This window comes from Lissotriton vulgaris, chromosome 3_2, assembly GCF_964263255.1.
Source record: "Lissotriton vulgaris chromosome 3_2, aLisVul1.2, whole genome shotgun sequence".
In the NCBI taxonomy this organism is placed as follows: domain Eukaryota; kingdom Metazoa; phylum Chordata; class Amphibia; order Caudata; family Salamandridae; genus Lissotriton; species Lissotriton vulgaris.
In genome coordinates this window covers 134,707,650-134,732,701 of record NC_141690.1, presented here as the reverse complement: position 1 = coordinate 134,732,701, position 25,052 = coordinate 134,707,650, and the positions used below count along the sequence as shown (strand labels likewise).

Here is a 25,052-nt window from a genome sequence, read left to right as displayed (position 1 = left end):
ACCACAAGAGAAGTCCTCGGGGACTCCGGCCTGGCATGGCAGACAAAACCACTCCAATACCTAGGACTGCAATTTGGGAAAGACCTAACGTCCACGCTACAACACAACGAGGACTCAACACAAAAAAAAATAAAAGAAAGACTAGAACTATGGTCTCCAAAATACATAAGCTGGTGGAGAAGGATAGAAACCATTACGATGATGATAACACCGGCAATCAACTACACGCTAAGCATGCTGCCACTACCGATGACAGAAACCTACCACAAGAAATTAGACAAACTAATCAACATCTTCCTGTGGAGAAACAAGAAACCCAGAATAAGCCTACATAAACTTAGACTCAACAAAGAGCTGGGGGGCCTTAACCTTGCAAACTTCAAAACCTACCAAACAGCATGCCTGGCAAGGCAAGGAATCGCCTGGTTAGACGACACCCAAACCTACAAACCAGTCTGGCTAGAAGTGGAGAAAGACATCCTAGGAGGCCTCAACCCTATAGCCCTTCTAACGGCAAACAGACACCCCACAGATCCAACCCAATACTCAAACACACCAGAGAAGCTCTGATGAAAATGGACGCAAGATTTTAAAAGTTCAAGGATACTTTCAGCAAAGACCTAGCAAGCTGCATTTAAATGGGATATTTGGTGGTAGATGTTGGGTGTACCTTAAGATGCTTTTTTAGGGAGGGGAAGCATGGCAATTTTTAGCAGATATCTGGGAACTGACCTTTCAGTGACCGGTGTTGCCATATTGGGGCTAAAAACGTGCCCCACGAATCTGCGACCCTTGACCCTGTCTCCAGGCAGGTCGCTCTACACACCGCACAGCACCACCTGTGTGTCCATGTCCATGTAAGCCCGCTGCTGCCGCTTGCTGGAAGTTTGAGGCCCTCCTCCACCCGCAGGCTACCACCTGCGCCTCATCCCTGGTGGCCAGTGGTAGGCCGTAAGCTCCTTGTGCTCACTCTGCACCTTTTCTTCCCTGTCTGCCTTACTGTAATTTGCACCCTTGTACTGTATTTGGCTGTATATCCACTTTATTCCTTTTTTCTTCTATTGTACTGTTACCGTGCTCTTTTTCACTTCTGTATCCTCCGCCTGCTCTACCCTCTTGTTTCCCGCCTCTGTGGCTGACTCCGCGGCCCGCCTATACGCTGCCCCGCTCCTGTGCCTAAGGCAAGCCCGTCTGCACCCGTAAATGTAAATGTAAATGTATAGGCATTTATATAGCGCACTACTTACCCGGAGGGTCCCAAGGCGCTTCGACTGCTGCGAAACCCTTCCTGGCTTCCCTGAGAGATGGTCCCTTAATGGGTATCTCCAGGGTGAGACCAGGCATCCCCGGCGGTCTGGTGGGGCCGTTAGTGAGGATGAGGCAAGCTAATGCCCAGAGTTGCCGAGTGTGATCGCTGATCAGAGTGGGCACCGAGGCGAGAGAATTATCGAGTCCGCTGACCCTAGTCCAGAAACCTGCCCCGGGCCGTCCTCTGCTCTCAGGTCTGCCGCCTCTAACCAGTGAGCCACACTACCTCACCGTCCGCGCCTGGACCAGCGCCAGACCCCCGGGTCCCCTCGGACGCCACACTGACCGCCGCCACTACTCAGCCAGAATCCTCCACGTACTCAACACCGGACCACCGAACACCTGCATCCTGGCCGCCCAAAGCACACCAAAGGACCTTTCTTCTGCCGAAGCTGCAGCTTCACCAGGCTCTGAGCCGCCAAACCACCCACTGTGACAGGACGCAACCACCTCAGTTGCATACTACTGAACACCCGCTCTGCATGCAAACACGTCGTCGAACTCTGGGACCTATTCGACACATCCTCCCCGGATGTCGCCTTCCTGACAGAGACCTGGATGAACACCTCCTTGGCACCGGACATCGCAATAGCCATTCCAGATGGCTGCAAGATCCCCCGCAGTGGGACCGCACCAATGGAGTAGGAGGTGGAACACCTGCACTTCCAGATCCACACTGATCCCAACACCACTCTCCGAGGAACTCTCATCTACAGACCCCCAGACCTCGACCTCAGTTCAGCGACTCCATCGCCGACTTCCTCAAAACGCACGCCCTCGCCTCCACAGACTACATACTCCTCGGAAACCTGAACTTCCCCCTCGAGAACAACAACGACACCAACTCCACCACCCTGATTGACAACCTCGCCAACCTCGGACTCAAAAAGCTCATCACAACGCCCACCCAAGCCACCGGCGACACGCTAGACCACATTTTCTCCGCAAGCTCCCGGTTCACCTTCAGCCACACCACCGAACTTCACTGAACCGACCATTGCTGCATCCACTTCACCTTCCGGAAACCCACCACGCAAAACAGCACCCCACAGATTCCCCACCGCAGCTGGAGCAAAATCGCTGAAGACCAGCTAAACACCACCCTCACCCGAAGCCCACCCGCTGACCCCACCGAACCCGACACGGCCGCCAGCAACCTCAGGCGTTGAATCGATGACTGCGCCAACACTCTCATCCTGATCAAGAAACCCTCCAACAGACGCACTAACAAGAATGGCAGCTGGTTCACCACGGACCTCCAGGCCTCCAAGCAAACCTGCCAAAAACTAGAGAAGAAATGGCACCGCAAACAGACACCGGAGAGCTACGCAGCTCATAAGAACGTCATCTGCAGACACCATCATCTCATCAGATCCACCAAAAGGGCCTCCTTCAAGGACCGCCTTGACAACAACACACAAAACAGCAAAGAGCTCTTCAACATCGTGAAGGAACTCTCCAACCACAGCTCCAACACCAACGACATCCCAACATCGCAAGACCTGTGCGACTTCCTCGCCACCTTCTTCCATTGCAAGATCACAGACATCCACCACAGCTTCGAAACAACCTGACCCCCCCGACAGCCACCAACACCTCAGACCCCATGGTCACCACCCACATTGATCCTCTGCTCACCTGGACCAACATAAACGACAACAACACCGTCAAAATCATGAACACCATCCACTCCGGCTCTCTGTCAGACCCATGCCAACACCACATCTTCAACAAAGCTTTCGCCACCATTGCACCCCATCTCCGCAAAGCCATCAACATCTCGTTCAAGACCACAACCTTCCTGGAGAACTGGAAGCACGCCGAGATCAATGCTTTACTCAAGAATCCCAAGGCAGATCCGAGGGAGCTCAAGAACTTCCGGCCCATCTCCCTGCTCCCGTTCCTGGTGAAGCTAATCGAGAAGATCGTCATCAGACAGCTGACCCGCTAGCTCGAGGAGAACACCATCCTGGACCCGTCACAGTCCAGGTTCCGCCGCAACCACAGTACCAAAACTGCCTTCATCGCCGCCACCGATGACATCAGGGTGCTGATGGACAACGGTGAAAACGTAGCCCTTATCCTCCTGGACCTATCAGCCACCTTCGACACTGTCTGCCACTGCACCCTACACACACGCCTCCACAATGCAAGGATCCGAGGCAAGGCTCTAGAATGGACCACCTCCTTCCTCTCTGGCAAAACCCAGAGCATCCGCCTCCCCCCTTTCCGTAGGGAAGCCTTTGAGATCATCTACGACAAACCCCAGGGATCATCCCTCACCCTGAGATTGTTGAACATCTACATGGAACCACTCTCACCCACGTCACTCGACTGCATTACTTCAACATCATCTCTTATGCCAACGACACCCAGCTGATCTTCTCCCTCACCAAGGACCCCCTCATCGCCAAAACCAACCTCTACAAAGGAATGAAAGCTGTCACCAAGTGGATGAAGAACAGCCGTCTGAAGCTTAACTCGGACAAGACGGAGGTCCTCATCCTCGGCTTCACCCCCTCAGGCTGGGACGACTCCTGGTGGCCGACCGTATTGAGAGCAGCATCGACAACCACCCTCGACACAACACTCTCTAAGGCCAAGTAAGTCAACGCCATCTTGTCCTCCTGCTTCAACACCCAACGAAACAAGAAAAACGGTCACTCAGGCCCTCGTCAGCAGCAGGCAGGACTAAGGAAACGCCCTCTATGCAGGAACCTCGGCCAAACTCCTGAAATGACTACAACGCATACAGAACGCCTCTGCACGCCTGATCCTCAACATCCCTCGCCACAGCCGAATCACACCCCACCTAAGAGACCTGCACTGGCTTCCCGTCAGCAAGATGATCACCTTAAAGTTCTTCAACTACGCACACAAAGCACTCCACAACTCCGGACCAGCATACCTCAACACACAACTCACCTTCTACACCCGAACCGCCAGCTCAGCTCCGCCGACCTCACCACCTCCCCCCGCACCCTTAGAGCAACCACCGGCGGCAGATAATTTTCCCACCTGGCCGCCAAGACATGGAACTCCCCCCCCCCATCCTCCTATGGCAAACCCAGGACCTACTAACCTTCAGGAGGCTACTCAAGACCTGGCTATTCGAGCAGTAGCAGCGCCTGCCCCCACCCCCCAGCGCCTTGAGACCCTCACCGGTGAGTAGTGCGCTTTACAAATGTTCTGATTGATCGATTGAAACTGGAATTTTGTCTGGCCCCCCAGTGCTCTTGAGTACCCTGCCCCTAACAAAGCTGGCTATGTCTGATTCAGGTGGGAGGTCAATAAATATTGAGTTTTAAATATCGTAGGGACAGAATATCGACATCAAGAATATCGGGACCAGAATATTGACCTGAAGGTAAGAAAGTTTTGTTTTTGTTAATATCGAAGTTTGTAATATCAATAGCAAAAATATTGATGTTAATAATATCGATATTTATGTTAGAGTTATGTATTTTAGTATGTATTTTTTTTAAATATATGTATTAAATGTTAGAGTTAGTAATTTTTTTAAAGTACATTTTGCGTTTTAGTACCGTAGCGGGTTGTGGGTTAATAGCGGAATAGGGTGGGTAGTAATTTAATTGTAATTAAGTAATGATTCATTTTTATTTTTTGGTATTGGTAATTCATTTATTATTTATTAATTGCTAATTAATTTTTATTTATTGATTAATTGATAAATATAATAATTGTTTTAATTTAGTTTAGGAGCGGGTTGTGTTTTTATAGGGGAATATGGTGGGAAGTAGTTAATTATAATTAAGTATTTAATTAATATTTATTGGTATTGATAATCAATGTATTGTTAATTATTTATTAATTGGTAATAACTTTTTCTTAATTATGATGTATTGGTAGTGATACTTAATTTATTGATAATTAAGTAATAATTGGTAAATATTTTGTATTAATTGGTCGATAATTAAATATTAATTGTGTTAATTTTTATGTAGAGCGGGTTGAGGTTTTTTGGGGAATATGGTGGGAGGTAATTTAGTGCTATTAAAGTAATTATTAATTTGTTTTATTGGTACTTATAAATAATTACGCTATCCAATACTTTCCCTATTGTTACACTCTCTGAAGCTGGAATAGCAATTTTAACCCTATGCTATCCAACACTTTCCCTACTGTTGCACTCACTGGAGTGGGAATAGTAAATTTTGCCCCTACGCTATCCAACACTTTCCCTATTGTTGTACTCACTGGAGTAGGAATAGTAATTTTTACCTCGACGCTATCCAACACTTTTCCTAATGTTACACTCTCTGGAGTTGGAATAGCGATTATACATCCTACGCTATCCAACACTTTCCCTACTGTTGCATTCACTGGTGCAAGAATAGTAATTTTTACCCCTATGCTATCCAACACTTTCCCTACTGTTGCACTCACTGGAGTGGGAATAGGAATTTTTACCCCTAAGCTATCCAACACTTTCCCTACTCTTGCACTCACTGGAGTGGGAATAGTAATTTTTACCCTCACGCTATCCAAAACGTTCCTTACTATTGCACTCACTGGAGTGGGAATACTAATTTTTACCTTTACGCTATCCAACACTTTCCCTACTGTTGCACGCTCTGGAGTTGGAATTGTAATTTTATTCCCTCCGCTATCCAATATTTTTCTGTATTCTTTTAGGTAATGTTGTGCATAATTTATTTTAATAAGTTAAAAAATGTTGTAGTTCTTTAATTTGTTATATCTATTTTTATATTTGTATTTATATTATTTGCGAATGTGTATATATGTATTTATAATTTAAAATGTTTTAAAAATGTATAAGTTATTAAAATAATGATTTCCGAATATTATCATGTAAGTATACTTATTATATTTTATTGTTAGTTCAGATAGTAACTATCTGGTGGCCAGACATTTTAAGTCCATACATGACAACAAACTTAAGGACTTAGAATATACTGTCTTAAGCTCCGTTCCTAGCCACGGACGAGGTGGAAATCACGAGAAGTTATTAAGGCAGTAAGAAACACATTTTATTTTAGCCCTTGATACCAGAGTTCCGAATGGGCTGAACATTAATGAGGACCTTCACAATTTTTTTATAATCTTCTGTAGTTTGTCCAACAGATTTGAATTGGTAGCATGAAAAGATTCATTTTTTGCACTTTTTTTAACTATTTATATGGGAAATTGTTTTTTACACAGGACTGTCATATGAGCTTTTCAGATTTTGACTATATATATGAGGTTTATCTTTATAAGAGCCCCCGTTATGCTGCTATTTTGTATAGTTGCTCTTTTTGCATATTAGTCACCCATTGCACAGCACTTCGGCACTTTACAGACCAGCATAGTTTAGCTTTGCAGTTTACTTTTCTTGATCTTAACCTGCAAATAGGGTAAGATTTGATCCCCCTTTGCCTAATCAGATATATCAGTATTTATTCTTGTTACTATTACAAATATATATACTGCTTTTTTGACCGTTTTCGATATTTAGGCACTTGCACTTTAAATATGGAAAAATTCCTTTATGAAAGCGTTGCTTGAAAGTTGGCATCTACTGTATTTGCATAATTTGATTATTGCATTTAAGGTGTAACCTTACCATTTTTGCTGTGTTGATCTGCTATACATCTTTGTACCTGGCGCACAATTGCAATTGGGGGCATTGATAGGCCCTTGCCATGACTATACTATCTAAGGCCAGAGTTGTTAGTTTTCCAATGTGCAATATTTATTACTTTTGCACTTTTGCTTTCAGATGAAGTATATTTGCACAATTTGTAGATTATAATGTACTATGTATTTATTTTTATGCAGAAAAACCATCAAGTGTTTCTAGAAAAATGTACTGCAATATGGTATTTATGGGATACATGTCTAAGTCTGTTGCCTGTGTCTATTATCTGCACTTCCTTGCCGATCAGTTCAATTTTTAGTGCTGGTTGGGCTTTTCATGCACTTTAAATACGTCATTTCTGTTGGGGCGCGTCATGTGATCAAGCTGCTTCGTGGAGTGAAACGCGTCATGGAAGACACCTGTCTTACAATGCCGGATTAAAACTTTGCACTGCTTGCACTCTGATATCCCATGTTGGTCCGTGATTTTGAAGGAAATACGAAAGAGGTTTGCACCTGAAAGCTTTCCGCCTAGTACCAGGCGGTCAGGAAGTTCTTGCATATTATACTTTATATGTATATGTTTAATTTATTTTAACGTTATATGTATTAGTTATGATATAAAAAAAATTGAAAATATTTTTAACTATGTTTCTTTTAATTATGTGTATTATTTACTTTATTTTACATTATTTTTTTAACATAAAAAAACTATATTTTTAAAAACAATATTTTTAAAATCAATATTTTAGACATCAATATTTTATTTCTGATATTTATGTACTTACCATGATGTAGATAGGATGTCGATATTCTTGACTTCGATATTTTAGTACGATATTTTTTTACCTCTATATTGTGGTACTCTATATGACTCAACATTTGTCTTGTTAATACATCAAAACACCCTCCTGTTGATGCAAGGAATGTTTCTCAGTGATCACTGCAGTCTATAACTCAAGTAAGTATTAGGAACATTCCTGATAAGGCATGGATAACAATTGGAACCTTACTTTTGAGTCACTGTAGAGAGTTTAGGTATCTATTAGAGAGCTATAAAAACTTCAGAGTTTCCCTGTATTCTCTGTATTTTTCTATCGAGCTACGGCACAGAGATCGTGCCATAGCTGATGTGCTTTTTTGCTGTTTAGTTCTGCACTATGGCCGGAATGCCTTTTCCTCAAAATCCTAATTACTTTGGAATGCTTTTACGAAAATGTTTTACATTGCTTACAAATCAATATATTGATCTAAATTGAGAGCCAGTGATAACCGTTACCTCTTAAATGGGTGGAAGAGACATTCTGCATCATTGATAGGCTATGATGTTGCTTCTGTCTACAGCGTTATTTATACAGATTTCAAAATGTTTAACTTTACAATGACATTTTTTAAAGAACAATAAATCTGTGCACATTTTTGGGAATCTCCAGCACCTCAGGTACATTCCAATTTTTTCAGAGGTATTTCCCAATTAACACCCAGCACTGACTGTTCAATGGGTTGGTTTGCATAGACAGATAACACTGTCTACTGTGAGAGTGCTGGGAGTTGGCCTGGCAGGTAAGTCCCTCTTTAGTTATCCATTTAGTACCACACAGTCTAACTTCTCAAATAGTGTGGTCAGCCTTTTGTCTGCGTACCTACAGTTCTACATTTCTATTAATTTAAAGGGTATAATTTCATAATTTACGCTACATTCACTAGCAAATAAAAATCCTACCTACTACTTCTTCAACAGTTTGAAACATAAAATCAAGATCTGGGGACAATCCATTATTGAGAAAGAGCCTGGAGCTACATAAATAGAAACCACGGGGAATTGTTTATCAGAGGTGGACCTGTGGGACAAAGTATAAGCCACTGTATAAATGTGAATAAAAAGTATACTTTCAGTTATGTTGCACTGAGTGAAGGTAGACAACCCCTCCACTTGTGAGACCTCTGAGTTTCTGGCTGGGGTATGAATTACTTAGCAATCAACCTTCTGAAATGTATTAGTTGCCTAAGTCACTTGCAGTCAGATTTCAGTTGTGAGGTCGTTGTTCATTGCTCTGTGAAAAGCCTTGCCACATTCCAAGAAAGAGTCAAGTAGTTGGTTAAAATTAAGTTTAGGGACAGCTGAGAAGTTGCCCCCACCCAGAATGGCAGGGAGCCAAGACCAGCCAGATGAGTCAGCCCCATTCCTGTACATATCCTTCGGCTAAAAAGTAACCCAGGATGGTAGATTCACACCCTTCTCTTAGAACTTGAATGTACAACTAGTGACCTTGCCCCAAGAGGCATCTTTCATTAGTGCAAGGTTAGAGCTTAGGCGGTAGGAATATCTGTTTTAATTCACAGTTTTGCTTCTTAGGTGGAGATTTGTTCCTGGACTTATGTCAAAGCCTGTACTTCGAAAAAGCTGCAGTGTTGTGGAATGATCGATAATGCAAAGTTTGAGAGAAAATCCAGAAGAGGTTGTGTTATGCCCCACAGAACTGTACAGAGTCATCAGCGTGCTCATCGGAGACTCACTGACCATAGACAACCAGAAGCCCTACCACCCACTCGCACTGCCCCCGCTCATAGCAGCGGGCACAGTCATACAGGTGTCATCCTTGCAGCTACAGTGGTCCTTCCACTGCTTGCTAAAAGAAGGGAACATGCAATCTAATAATTCAGCCACCCTGGCGGTGAGACCGCAACCGCTACAGTCCATTTGGTTCACGGAATCAAACTGTGTCTCTCCGCGAAGACCAATGTTAAGCAATACACTGCTGCTGCCGCTCTTGGAATCCTGGCAGTTGTGGAGGACAAAGTAGGGTTTGAGCATGACCAGACATTTTCGGTGTCAAAGAAAGTTTATCTACAATTACGAAGTACCTTTCTATGCCATAACAACAATCATCTAAGAATATAACAAATGTCTAATATTTATGGTTCACACTAATATTTGAAAATTAGAAATGTTCTGCACTCAGTGGAACTCAATAAGTCTATTCCTATATGAGTGCGGATTTCTTTTGAGGCCAGACACAAATGTGTTGGTGCTAAATAATGAACAGAAGTTTCGGGACATAATTGTAGCTGCAGCAAAGCATGATGAATACATAATCAAGGATTTGGTGACCCAGACAGGAAGATATTTGTGATGAGTAAATGACAGAGATAATAACTCAAGACAGAGTAAATGTGATATAATGTGCCATAAGAAAGCAAAAAAAGTACTTTAATTAATGGCAACTACTGGTCTACAATTGTCAGGCAATTATATGTGGAAAATGGTCCACTAAGTGCTCTTGCTCTTCAAAATATCCAACATAAAGCTGAAACACTCAAAAAATGACATTTATGTAACCTATTATTATCCCTTATTCATTGGTAGGAACTTTCATTTGTACAGTAATGAACAGCAAAAAGAATAATCTAGTCACAAAAGAAGACAATTTCGAAATAATTACATTGTAGGTGTTGTACAATTAAGAATCTTGAAGCAAAGAAAGGGGCCTGGAGAGGCTGCGTTACAGCATTGAATACTCACAGCATTCAGACCGCAGAGCTGGTAGCAAGCCATGGTAACAATAACGGTAATGATCTGCCAGCGAACAGAGCGCTTGACTAGAAGTTGTGGAACAGACAGTAATTTAAGGTTTTTCTGTATTTTACTCTCTGCTAAAACCGCTTCCATTGCCTGAAACACATTCTCCTTCCCAAGAAAGGTCTGGAATGCTGTGGAAAGAAATATGAAGATGTCATTTAATATTTTAAACCAATATGTTTGTATTACTCTAAAGTATTGATGATGATTTGCCTTAAAACATTTCTCTGGGGCACATCTGAAGATGCATGGAGAGCTATTTCAATGATTAACGGTGTTTGGCCACTTCTAAATCATTCGAGCCAACCTCTGAGTATAGCCTAGGGAATTCCGTAATAGACAGATACGGACAGTTACTCAAATTATTCTTCAGCTGGGGAATTGTACACTAGTTATCGGCATTTCCTTTACTAGTTGCAATCAATGTCGCTATCTTGCAATACAATTTTACACCGACATTTGCTCTGATCCACACAGGAGACTAGATTGAGCCCTGGCATCTCTTTGCTTTTGTAAAAGAAATACATTTTTTAAAAAATACTGACATATTTAACAACAGTCAGAGAAGGATGCAAATATTGTGTAAAATTCCTGATTACTGTATGTAATCTGACTTCTAGGTCAGCTTTGCCCAAGACTAACTATTTGGCAAAAGAGATAAATAGAAATTTGCATGGTATTATTTTCACCTACACAAAATATACAGAATTATGTATTGAAAAAGGTCCAAAGAGTTCATAAAAGTTAAATCAAACTCCAGCAAATGGCATTCGTGGTTTAGACGATCGCTGACAATATACGACCTTGTTATCCTCAGTATATTTCGTTTGGGACAGATGTTTTCTCATTACATTAGATATCACTTCATTCTCTACAGTGAAACCCGAATTTTACTTTTCTCCCTTTTCCGTTCTTAGAAACTTAAAAAATAAGCATAAATGCGCATGCATAGTTCAGAGCGGCATTATTAAAAAGAAAAAAAAACAGCCACAAAGAACAGACCTTCATGTTGCTCTTGGTGGCTTTCCCCGCGTTTATCTTTTCTCCCACACCCATGCCTAAAAGCTACAGATAGAACAGCAAGCTTCCAATCAAATGGAACAGGGAGATGGGTAGTCTTTCAAGGGGTATTGCAAAGGCTTGTGGAATCATTTTAACAATGTGTCTATGACAGTATTAAAGCTGTCAGACTTCAGGAAGAGTCCAAAAGCATACCTGCTACAGAATGTATTCCTCCCATAAAATAAACACAAACTGACTTTCCCTCAAGGGCCAGGATCAGAGAACCCTTTTGCAAAAGGACCCAAAAAAATCAGAAATCTACGTACTCTAGTGGGAGGGATTCCAGATTCCTCAGAGATCTTTTTCTCGTCCAAAAAACAATACACGAAAGATCTAGCAAAAACCGTAAAGTTGCTGCTAGACAACATGCCATGCAAAATACGTACATGAAATAATTTAGAGTGTTAGTAATATGTACGTTTTGTACATTAATGGTTTGCCTTACCGAGTTGTGTATTAGGCATGAAACCATTTTGTTATGATCAGACACTATTTGTATTGGTGTATTGGTATATAAAATGTTTGAACCCATCATTTGATTTCACCAATCAGAAAAGGAAAGTGAAGTGACCTATAATGATGGAAGACAGAAATGAATATTAGTCGCTTGAATAGCTGTTGTGGGGGGACTGTGAGAAGATTGTTATGAATAGGTGCTGAACTTTCTCCAATCACTGCCTATTGCACAAGATATATCTAGCACAACTACTTTTCAGAACACTATTGTAACTGGGAAGACTCTTGCTGAGGAAAAAGACCTTGCTCTGTAAGAAGCCTCCTGACTCCTTCTGATAAATGGGTGACTTCTACAATGACTTCTAACTCCTGCTGGCACCTAGGAATCAGAACAGTTCTCCAAGGGTCTAGTGGTTGGCCTCTTGTTTTCCTGCCTCATGGACTCAAAAAGCAGAAAGGCTCCAGATCCCAAGAAGGCCCACTTGACCAACGAGGAATAGTCTTTAAGGAGGCCTTCCATGCTTGAGAGGAAACCTGAGCCCTAGAAGACTTACTTGGGGAGCTTGGGAATGCAGGACTGACTAAGAGGAACTTTTCCAGATCTTTGCAAAAGTTTGGTCTTAAAGCTCAGCAACGGTTTCTTTGTTCGGACCCTGGGGTTCGGACCCTGGGGCTCGGCCCACCCTATTGCAATTGCTATGTGCAATTACCTTTATGGTAATTGCAAATAGCACTTACCAGCATCCACATTTCTTTAAAAATGCCAAGTAACATCAGTGACGATGTTCCTTAGCATTTTAGAAGAAACGTGGAAGCCTTGCGCCAGTGCTGGAATCGGACTGATGCGCTGCTGCCTGCCTGATGGATGAGTGACGCCCAGGCACCGGTGTCAGAGATGCAGGCAGGTAGGCTTCTTGTGACACAGGTGAGTGCGCATGGGTCACAAAACTGCTCTAATGCTCTAATGCTCCTCTGGAAACACAGGCTCACGTGGTGTCAGCCCTGCAATTCTCTGAATTCAGTATAGCGAGGTCTTTAGAGACCTCCCACAAATGACTCGAGGCAGCCTCATGTTTTAAAGCAGCCCTGGGCGGGTGCAGTTTAAGGCCTGTACCTCCCGAGGCTGCTTATTACTGGGGCAACATTGATGACTCGCCCTTTATCAAGTCATCCCTGTGACGAGAGGGGAAAGGGAGGGGTCATTTAGTCTGTTTTTTGTTTACAGCGTTAGAACTAACAGTTAACTACATCAATCAAACAAAGCACAATGTCTTGTGCTGTGATTCATGTAGTAACGCTGCATATTGTAAAAACAAATGCATTTGCCGTGTTGGCAGAGTAGAGCTTTCACTTTCAGCTCTCCTGGGACACCCCACCCCAACCGTGGCCTCATCTCACCAACCAGCAGGACAGACTGGGACATAGCCTCTAAAAGCTGGCAAGGTAAGATTACAAATCAAAATATTTGATTTCACTGATCTTTCTTTTCCCTGAGCACATTACATGTTTACAATGCAAGCTGTACAGAAACGTGGTGTGTTTGATTTAATAGACTGCAATGCTGCTCTAGCTAATGGAATCTAGCCCACATACTGAGTTCACATGACAACTGCCTTGCCTCTCAGTGCACTAATGCCACTGTCACCACGGTGGGGGCAGGGGCAGAATGACTATAAGTTATGTTTAACACTATTAATATATCCTTGTCCGATCCAGGGTGAGAGGAAGATGGCGGCCGGCTAGAAGGTCCGGTCGGGAGCTCCATGCTCGCCGTCAGTTCTAGACCAAACCTACTACATACCATTACCACAGTCGCTACGATGTAGTAGCGGAATAAAAACAAAAAGAAAGCCCACCTACTGAAGTTTCGTGAGGGTCCTCAAGGCCGGAAAATCGGGCCGACTTTGGACGGGGCAGGTCTCCGAGGGATGTGGGACTCCGGTCCGCAGGGATTCAGAGGCTCCAGCAGCGGTCTCATTGTCTTCCCTGGGCTCTGGGCGACAGCATCGGGTGCGCACAGGGAGTGTCGGAGAGTGCTCGGGAGGATCGGCAGCAGTAGCAGTCACATCAGCTCACCAGCGCGTCGGTAGCAGTACTGTTTCCGAGGCACGAAAGGCGGTGCTGCCGGAGCCAGAAACATCGATACACGTAAGGGAGAGGCAAAACCCCCTAACAGCGCCAGTGCTATCCAGGTGGAGGGGAAACGAACTGAGCCCTTCACCAAAGACTCCAGACCTGCGAGGGGCTGGTCCGGGAAGGTAGAAGCAGGAGGTGCAGAGTCAAAAAACAGGCTATGAGCACACCCAACAGACGAAGACCGGAGGACTCCTTTCAGCCCCAGCTCTTACCCCATGAGCAAGGTACGAGGGGAGAAGAAAGGACAGGCGGTCATAGCTCTAGACCTGATTGAGGGCTGCAAGGGGGGTAAAAAGGAGGTCTCACTATGAAAGGACGGAGGAAAGGAGGGTATTGGAGGTGCCGGGGGTATTGAGTGTGCGGAGGGGGCAATTTCAGTGGTACAAATCTCACAATCAAGCACTAAAACAGGAGAAAAGGGGAATCCTCAACCCAGAATAGAGCTCGAAGAAGGGATCTGGACAAGATCCAGTTACTGCCTCAGGAATAGGCAGTTCCCCAAGCAAAGTTTTTTCCCCCCCACCAAACAAGTGATACTACCAGTGAACATAAAAAGAAAATTGAGAGGCACCGCTAACCGTGACCGCCAACCTAAACCTAGGTCAGAGAAAGGAGGGGTCCAAACAGAACAAAAAGTAAAAATTACCCCCTCGCTGAAATCCTTTTTTAAAGTTCAGCAACCGACACAAGCAAGAGATAACTCCCCAGCATCTCGTGACATAACCCCTACCCCGGAGAGCAGTCTTCTATTAAGAGTGCTACCGCATACCGAAGAACCAAGAAACAACACTCAGAGAATGAGCATAGAAAACAATACCCACACAGACCCACAAATGGAGGTACCAGAAGGTCCTGTACTGCCAGATACAAACGAGCCCCAGACAGTCAATTTAGGTCCCCCTCTCCCTCATTCCATCATAGAACAAATGGGAAAACTCATGGAAAACTTCATGGAGAAGGTGCTGGGAGAGATGAGAGAAAAATGTACACTGTCCGAAACCAATCAAGCCAAGATTCAGGAGGTATGTGAGACCCTGGATCAAAAAATGAATGCATTGGGCGATAGGGTGTCAGCAGTTGAGTCGGTGGTGGAGACCCTTAGCAAAAAGTTGGACACCAATCAGAAGGAGATCAGAAAGCTAAGAGACTCACACAAAAGTATAAAAGAAAAACTTGAATCGCTAGAAAATCAAGCAAGGAAAAACAATCTGAGGATCTTAAATGTTCCAGAAAATCTGGACGGGTCTGACATTAAGAAATTTACCATCTCACTACTTGAAGAATACTTCCCCTGGACTAAAGAAGCGAACCTGGCTGACGACATACAGAGGGTACACCGAGACCCCTTTGGAAAGAGTAAAGAGAGAAGGACACCAAGGAAGATCTTAATAAACTTTAAAACATATACACTAAAGGAAAAACTACTAAGTGAAGGTCTAAAGAGCAGCTCCCTAAATAAAGACAATTGGTCCTTCAGGATTCACTCTGATATGTCTAAAGCCACCCAGGACAGACAGTGGGAGTTAGGACAATTTATGCAAGAGCTAAAGTCCCTCGGAGCCACAGTCCAGATGAAATTCCCTGCTGCGCTGAGGATCATGTGGCGAAACAAAATGTATAATATAAGGGAGCCCAGTGAGGTAGAGACTTTCTTAGAGCAAATGAAGGAGCAGCTGTGGACCACGAATGTAAGTTAAGACAGGAAAAAATATGTAAACAAGGCGAACCATGGAGCTCATGAAGGGCGAATAATACCGCCCAAAAAAAAGATAGGAGGCTTCCTCGGGGTGGGCATCAATGAACGTCACAAAAAAAAAAAATACAAAAACAAACAGAAAAGACACCACAGGTGGGAAGCAAACTAGGGAAAAAAATAGAAAAAATGTCCTCAGCATCTAAAATAGAAGGAGTTTACAGGAACTGTAAAAATGAAATAAGCTTAAGAACCCACAAAAAAAAGCGTGATGACAACAACTAAAAAATTCAAAATTCTCTCATGGAACGTTAATGGGCTCAGAACAAGTAGCAGACGGAGAAGGATACTCGAATACCTAAAGGAAGTGGATAATGAAGTGATCATGCTACAAGAAACACACCTCTTGAAGGCAGAATGGGAACAAATAGTGAAAAACCTTAGCTAGGTGGACACCTACGTATGTACCAACCAAGACTGCAATGTCAAGGGCATTGCAATTCTCTTTAAAAAATCACTTAATGCAAAAGTTGAGCACAAGGTACTGGATAGCAAAGGCAGATGGGCTTTAGCTAAGGTAAGAATTCATGACAATACCTTTACCATAGCAGGATACTATGGACCAAATACCGATGACTCAAACCTCTTCCAATGGTTGTGCCTCACTTAAACATTGCTCGTTTATTTGTGCAGTCCTAGTCTGTACTGCTCGCTTGTGAAGCTTAGACATTTAATTATTATTTGTATTGCTGGTTTTATGCAGTGGTAATAGTAGCGCTCACATCACTGATTTTAATACATTCATTAATACCTGATTGTGCCGGTGCCACTGCCCACAGCGTATCCCTACTTTGTGCCCCATCCTGTTTCGGTTTCGCTTTTGCTGCCATTTTGTTGTTGTTGTTGTGCCTCGGAGCCCGTCCTCTCCACCCCGCTCCCGCCTCCCAGCTGCTCCTCCCTCCCACTGACTGCATAGGCTTGCCCCGTCCTCAGAAGCGCTGTGACCGCCCTGACGCTCTCAGTAGCGGTCGCTCCCCACGCTCCCTGCTCTCCTGTGGTATCGTTGGGCTGCGCTCTTTGCTTTGCGCCTTGAAAAACTGCTGGCTGCTTTATGATATAGCGCTGTGCCTCACTTAAACATTGCTCATTTATTTGTGCAGTCCTAGTCTGTATTGCTCGCTTGTGAAGCTTAGACCTTTAATTATTATTTGTATTGCTCGTTTTATGCAGTGGTAATAGTAGCCCTCACATCACTGATTTTAATACATTCATTAATACCTGATTGTGCCGGTGCCACTGCCCACAGCGTATCCCTACTTTGTGCCCCATCCTGTTCCGGTTTCGCTTTTGCTGCCATTTTGTTGTTGTTGTGCCTCGGAGCCCATCCTCTCCACCCCGCTCCCGCCTCCCAGCTGCTCCTCCCTCCCACTGACTGCATAGGCTTGCCCCGTCCTCAGAAGCGCTGTGACCGTCCTGACGCTCTCAGTAGCGGTCGCTCCCCACGCTCCCTGCTCTCCTGTGGTATCGTTGGGCTGCGCTCTTTGCTTTGCGCCTTGAAAAACTGCTGGCTGCTTTATGATATAGAGCTGTACCTCACTTAAATATTGCTCGTTTATTTGTGCAGTCCTAGTCTGTATTGCTCGCTTGTGAAGCTTAGACCTTTAATTATTATTTGTATTGCTGGTTTTATGCAGTGGTAATAGTAGCGCTCACATCACTGATTTTAATACATTCATTAATACCTGATTGTGCCTGTGCCACTGCCCACAGCGTATCCCTACTTTGTGCCCCAACCTGTTCCGGTTTCGCTTTTGCTGCCATTTTGTTGTTGTTGTGCCTCGGAGCCCGTCCTCTCCACCCCACTCCCGCCTCCCAGCTGCTCCTCCCTCGCTCCGCCCCCCTCCTCTATCCACATATGACAGACGCATTTGCGTGCAGCGTTCACGCACAGCGGTCACGCCCCATGCGCGCCGAAGGTGCGCCAAAGGTAAGCCCATCTACGCCCGTCCGCGCCTGGACCGCGCCCAGCGCCCGACCCCCTGGTTCCTGCAAATCCCACTCCACCCGCATAACGTATGATGCCGCATCCCTCTCAGCACTCAACCCCGGCTGACTCCAAGACTGCTACCAAGCTGCCCCTGGACATACCCATGGACCCTTCACCTGCCACTCCTGCAAGCTCAACTGCATGAGGACCCACACTAAATCCACAGACTCCAAACAGAGCTCCGACACTAACCACCTGAAGTGCATCCTACTCAACACCCGCTTGGTCCACAGACACGCCATTGAACTTTGGAACCTACTCGACACCACTTCGCCGGACGTCACCTTCCTTACAGAAACCTGGATGAACCCCTCATCAGCTCCCGACATCGCCATAGCCATCCCGGACGGCTACAAGATCATCCGAAAAGACTACACCATCCAAACAGGAGGAGGCATCGCCATCGTACATAAGAACTCCATCCGCATCACGACCAGCTCAGACGATAACCTCGCAGCCGCCAAACACCTTCACTTCCAGATCCACACCGACCCCAAAACCACACTCAGAGGCACCCTCATCTACAGACCACCAGGACCCCGCATACAATTCAGCGAAGACATCACTGACTTCATCAGCCCACACGCCCTCCCCTCTGAGGACTACATTCTACTGGGAGACCTCAACTTCCACCTGGAAAAGAAAAACAACAGCAACACCACCACCCTTCTGGACAACTTGGCCAATCTCGGACTAAAACAACTTGTTGATACCCCCACCCACTATGCAGGGCACACGCTCGACCCAATCTTCACCTCTAGCAAGCACATCTCCTTCAACCACACCACAGCTCTGCACTGGACAGACCACAGCTGCGTTCACTTCAACTACAAAAAGACCACGACCCACAACCTCCCTCAACCAATCCCCCGAAGAAACTGGAACAAAATTACCACTGACCAGCTCTTCACTTCGCTTCAGAAAAACCCTCCTGCCAAACCATCGGACCCAAACCAAGCTGCCACCAACCTCACACAATGGATCACGCACAGCGCCGACGAACTAGCACCCTTGAAAAACCATCAAATCAAGCAAAGTAGCAAAAAAGCCCCCTGGTTCAACGATGACCTTAAGACATCCAAGAAGTTCTGTCGTACCCTCGAGAAAGCCTGGAGAATAAACCCAACCACTGACAACCTGACCACCTTCAAGAACGCCACCCGCAAACACCGCCAACTGATCCGATCCACCAAGAAATCAGCATTCAAGGATCGACTTGACAACAATGCCCACAACAGCAAGGAACTATTCAACATCGTCAAAGAATTTACCAACCCCACCGCCGGCACCAACGACATCACCCCATCCCAAGACCTCTGCGACTCCTTAGCCTCTTTCTTCCAGAACAAAATCGCCAACATACATAACAGCTTTGAAAACCAGTCCGGAGACCAGTCCACTCCACCCACCCCCAAACCAAATACCCCCTCTAACCAACTTTGCGCCTGGGACCCAATCAACACTGAAGACGCCATCCGCCTGATGAACTCCATCCACTCAGGATCGCCTACCGACCCATGTCCCCACCACATTTTCAACAAAGCAGACTCCATCATCGCAACCCATCTCCGAGAGGTCATCAACTGCTCCCTCAACTCCGCTACCTTCCCGGAAAGCTGGAAACATGCCGAACTCAGCACCCTTCTGAAGAAACCCACAGCAGACCCCACTGAACTTAAGAACTACCGCCCCATCTCGCTCCTCCCATTCCCTGCCAAAGTTATTGAGAAAGCCGTCAACAGTCAGCGCGCCACCTTCCTCGAATCCAACAAATCCCTCGACCCCTCACAGTCCGGCTTCCGAGCCAAACACAGCACCGAAACCGCCCTCATCGCAGCAACAGACGACATTCGAACACTACTGGACAACGGAGAAACAGTTGCCCTCATCCTACTTGACCTCTCCGCAGCCTTCGACACAGTCTGTCATAGCACCCTCATACAACGCCTCAACAACGTCGGAGTACAAGGAAAAGCATTGGACTGGATCATCTCGTTCCTCGCCGGAAGAACCCAGAGAGTCCGCCTCCCCCCTTTCAGATCGGAGCCCACCGAAGTCATCTGTGGCGTACCACAAGGATCTTCACTCAGTCCCACCCTCTTCAACGTATACATGAGGCCCCTCGCATCCATCGCGCGCCAACACAACCTCAACATCATCTCCTACGCAGACAACACCCAGCTGATCCTCTCCCTCACCAAAGACCCAAACACCGCCAAAACCAACTTACACGAAGGAATGAAAGATGTAGCCGAGTGGATGAAGAACAGCCTTTTAAAACTGAACTCGGACAAAACGGAAGTCCTAATCTTAGGCTCATCCCCCTCTGCTTGGGACGACTCATGGTGGCCACCAGCCCTGGGAATAGCACCCATACCAACGGACCACGCACGCAACCTGGGCTTCATCCTGGACTCCTCCCTCTCGATGACCAGACAAGTCAACGCCGTCTCTTCATCATGCTTCAACATCCTACTCATGCTCAAAAAAAAATTCCATTGGATTCCCACCGAAACAAGAAAAACGGTCACCCACGCACTGGTCACAAGCCGACTGGATTACGGAAACACCCTTTACGCCGGAACCACAGCCAAACTACAGAAAAAACTCCAACGCATCCAAAACGCTTCGGCCAGACTCATACTAGACATCCTCCGCCAAGCTCACATTTCCGGTCACCTGAAAGACCTCCACTGGCTCCCCGTCAACAAGAGGATAACGTTCCGACTCCTCACCCACGCACACAAAGCCCTCTACGACCTAGGACCCGAATGCCTCAACACGCGCCTGTCCTTTTACACCCCCACCCGCCAACTTCGTTCGCCCAATCAGGCCCTCGCTGCTATTCCGCGCATCCACAGATCCACCATGGGGGGAAGATCCTTCTCCTACTTAGCAGCCAAAACCTGGAATTCTCTCCCCACCCACCTCCGCCTTACACAGAACCACCTCTCCTTCAGAAAGCAACTTAAAACTTGGATATTCGATAAGTAAAATACCCCCCCCCCCCCACAAGCGCCTTGAGACCCTCTGGGTGAGCAGTGCGCTATACAAAATTTTGAACTTGAACTTGAACTTGAACTTGAAGGAGAAAGGCACAAAAGGTTTCCTTTTACTCTTCATAATAAAAAACTAGGACACAGATCCAGAATCGATTACTTCCTGATAAGCAAAAGTCTGCATAGCAACATTAAAGTCATAGACCATCTACCAGCACATCTGTCTGACCACTCGGCAGTACAACTCACTCTACAAGCCACAATAAATAAATCACAACCCAGATGGACAGTTGACCGCACTCTATTACTAGATCCTAAGCTACGGGAAGAGCTAGGTACAACCTCAGCCAACTTCTTTGAGGACAATCGAGTAGGCACATCAGACCAAACTACTTCGGACACATATAAGGCAGTTATCAGAGGGAAAATAATTAGCATGGGAGCTCACAGAACAAAACTCACCAAACATGAGATTGGAGATATGGAAAAAAGTATAAACTTAATTGATGCACAGATAATTGCAGAAAATGATAAAGGTACAAAAGATACAATGGAGGAGGAAAGGAGGAAATTAAGAGAAAAGCTGGCGGACTACCTAGAAAACAGAGTTAAGATGAAGTGGGAAGCAAGCAAACTCGCTAATCATGAGTATGGGGAGGGATGCGGAAAACTGCTGGCATGGAAAACAAAAACCGACCAAACCAGAAATAAAATAGCTAGCATACAGCAGAACAATCAAAGCGGCTTAACTTCTGAAGAGTCGATAATCAAGCAGGAATTCGAAAACCTCTTCTCCAACCTATAGAAGGAAGACTCCTCCTCACCAGAAGAACAAACTGGAAAGTACTTTGACCCCTTACTTCCACCCAAACTATCGGAAGAAGAAAAAGAGGAGCTAAATGCGGAAATAACGATTGAGGAAGTGAAAACGACGCTAAAAGGTCTGAAAAAGGGAAGGCTGCCAGTCCTGATGCACTACCAAACGAACTTTATTCCGCTTTGAGAGAAATCTTGGCCCCACCGATAACAAGGCTTTTAAACACAATATACAAGGAACAGGGTAAAATCCCAGATTCATGGAACAACGCAACTATCAGCATCATTTTAAAACCAGGGAAAAACCCTGCAATCTGTGAATCTTACAGACCCCTCTCGCTGCTGAACTGCGATTTTAAAATCTTTATGCAGATCATAGCAAGGAGACTGGCCCTTGTAATGCCAAAACTGATCCACCCGGACCAAAAGGGTTTTATAAAGGGAAGGCAAATATACGAAATAACCCATCAGCTCTTTGCCGCGATAGATGTAGCGACCTGCGAAACGATCCCCCTTACTATAATTACTTTTGATGCGGCTAAAGCATTTGACAGAGTCAACTGGTCCTTTCTAAACAAAGTCATTAACAAATACAACCTTGGCCAGTGCTTAAGTCATTTGGTGTCTGAAACCTACAAAAAACCAAAAGCAAAGACTCTAATCAACGGGGGCCTCACCAATAATATCGACATACAAAGAGGAACGAGGCAAGGGTGACCCCTGTCACCGATGTTGTTCAATCTTTACATCGAGCCACTGTCAAGTACTCTCAGAAATAACGGATCAATAACTCCCTTCAAAAACCGCGAGTGGGCCAAAAAGGTGGCGTTATATTCGGACGACCTAATGATCTTTACAGATAACTTCCAAAATTCCTCTGCAGCAATAGATAAGACAAATGCGGAATTTGGCAAAGTATCTGGGTACTTGACCAATGAAGCTAAAACTGAATCCATGAGCTGGAACGTACATCAGAATACCCCATACTCCAAAGACAAAATAAAATACCTGGGTATAACGCTGGTCAAAGATCTAAAAAAGTGCCCCAGTTAAACTTCAATAGGATTGCCCTTGAGACCAAAAAACTCTTCAAAGTATGGGATGGGTTACCACTAAGCTTCCTGGGAAGATCAAACATGATAAAAATGTCCATACTTCCCAAATTTACTTACTTCTTTAATGTCATCCCACTGGAATTTAAGAGAGACTCTTTGAAGAAGATCCAGTGAGAAATCGCGAGTTTCATATGGGCATCTAAAGGGTCAAGGATTTCCTGGAATAAAATTCTAATACATAAGTGTAAAGACATATCTTACCTTGCCCTTTGGCCATTCTGTGTTCGTTGTTGTGTCTTAATGTTCTGTGGGTGACGGCTGTGCCCACTTGTCATCTAGTGTCTGAAACACCTTTTTAATTTTGCTCTTATTTGAAAAATAAATTCTTGTCCGGCTGTACGAAAGACATACTAACTATTTAGAGTTTGATTATTGTATGAATGTGATTTCTGCTCCAAAAATAGGGACCATTGTTCTCTACAATATGATACTGCCCAAGGTCCCTATGCAATTCCTTTTGGGTTCCCTTGTTTTTTTGTAACAGTACACAAAGTGTGTTGGCATAGTCCAGGCGGGACAAGATCAAGGCGCGAACAACCCTTTCTTTAGCAGGTTTTGGAAAGAGAGGAAGAAACTTCCTCAGAGCTTTCAGAGTGCCGAAGCAGGTCCCAACCAGCTTCTCAACTCGGGTTGAAAAAGACAGGGTCTCATTGAGCCAGATTAATCAGATTAAAGGAGGTACAATAAATGTCTTAGGCCAGGGTGAGGAATACCAATGTTGGTACTTAGTCCAAGACAAACCATTATTGAGGTTTTGGGGAGATCTGTTAAAAAAATTGCAATACTCGATTTCTGCCATGGCCTTGGAAAGGTTCCACACTATGTTGTGGTTATCAGATAAATTGATGGCACAGAAAGGGGGAAACAATGAAGTAAATCTATATAAGAGGGTGTCAGGCACTCCTACACTTTTTTTAGCCTTCCTTTTTAGGTCAAAATTTGATCGACCTGTTATATCTCTTCTGTAGGGTTTGAGAAACCCACCAATTGCCATTGGCTCCTATCTGTGGCATTCAGAAATACTGGCTTCTTATTGATGCATTTCTGTCAATGTCCCTCCTTTGTGTGTTTATTTTTCTTTCGTGCGATTTTACTCTGAGAAACATTTTAGTTGGCCATCACACAGTACAGCATGTGATGGCCTCTCTTCCCTCCTCCCATCTGGCTATTGCAGGTCAGGTGTTGTTTTTTTAGGTCGGTGAAAGCAGTGACGCGCTAGCAGACAACCCTTTCCCAAAATGAAGTCTCTTGCATGGCTTTATGTTGTTGCTTTCGTTATTTGCACATTGCCTGATCTGCAGCGATCGTCTTTAGACATGCTATAAGAATGCATCACTTCATGTTTTTGTCTCAAGCCTTTCTCATGAAAGACCCTTCAGAGACAGCACTGTAACATGCGCACATTGTGCCAACCAACACATCCACACAGCCCTTCACCCTCTGTGCTTGCGAATGCACCCACCCCATCTTTTATTTGATTTATTCTTGCTCTTTTTTTTGCCTCCCTGCAAACATGCACAGACCTCCGATGCCAGTAATCTTCATTTATGAAAAGTGCAGTTTCGCTGGCTCAGTACAGCTTTATCTCTATTCGCTGCTTCATATCCCTTTTCCCGCCACTCCCCCAACCAGTCCACACCAGCAATTGGGAACAGGAGGTGGATGGTAGGCACACATGTAGTGCTGCTTGCTTTGGGTTTGAGCCCACTTGTGTTGTTTTTCAGTATTAGCTAACAAAGGGCATTGCCGTGTTAGTGGGAAGCATCATAAGCCAGCTGGAGGAAACTCCGTGGAGGTGAGTGGAGCTATGTGTGTTAACCTTGAAAGAGTGAAATTCTTATAAAGAGGGAAACCAATGCAGCTATCTGACTAAATTAAACATACACTGAGCAAATTTAATTCATAATCACAAAAACTGCCATACTAACATATTGAGTGCGCTGACCCCTCTAGTTCCCTTGTTTTTGGACTTAGGGTGTCATACAATCAGGGATGTGGCACATTACAGGTTGGTTTCCTATTGGAGAAGATTATGGGTAACCCCAGAACTCACCCATTATGCACAAGCTTTGATGGAAGTCAAAGATTTGGACGTAAATAGGAAATTGGGGTGGTTCAGGCGTGTCAAAAATATACTAGCAGATATGGGTATGGTCCACTTGTGGACATCCCCAACTGTAAGTATATTTCCATCCAAATTCGAGTTCAAAGCTGCCTATTGGACTGTGGTTAATTCGAA

General features: G+C 44.9%; 1 protein-coding gene across 2 annotated transcripts in view; it reads right to left on the bottom strand.

Moving 5' to 3' along the window:
- Window positions 1-25,052, bottom strand: part of SLC2A9 (solute carrier family 2 member 9) — a 1,599,887-nt gene that overhangs the window by 636,525 nt on the left and 938,310 nt on the right. For both annotated transcript variants that reach the window (XM_086964092.1, XM_086964093.1), the window contains exon 8: window positions 10,433-10,620. In XM_086964092.1, coding sequence (XP_086820218.1) covers window positions 10,433-10,620 — 188 coding nt within the window. The remainder of the gene's footprint in view (window positions 1-10,432; window positions 10,621-25,052) is intronic.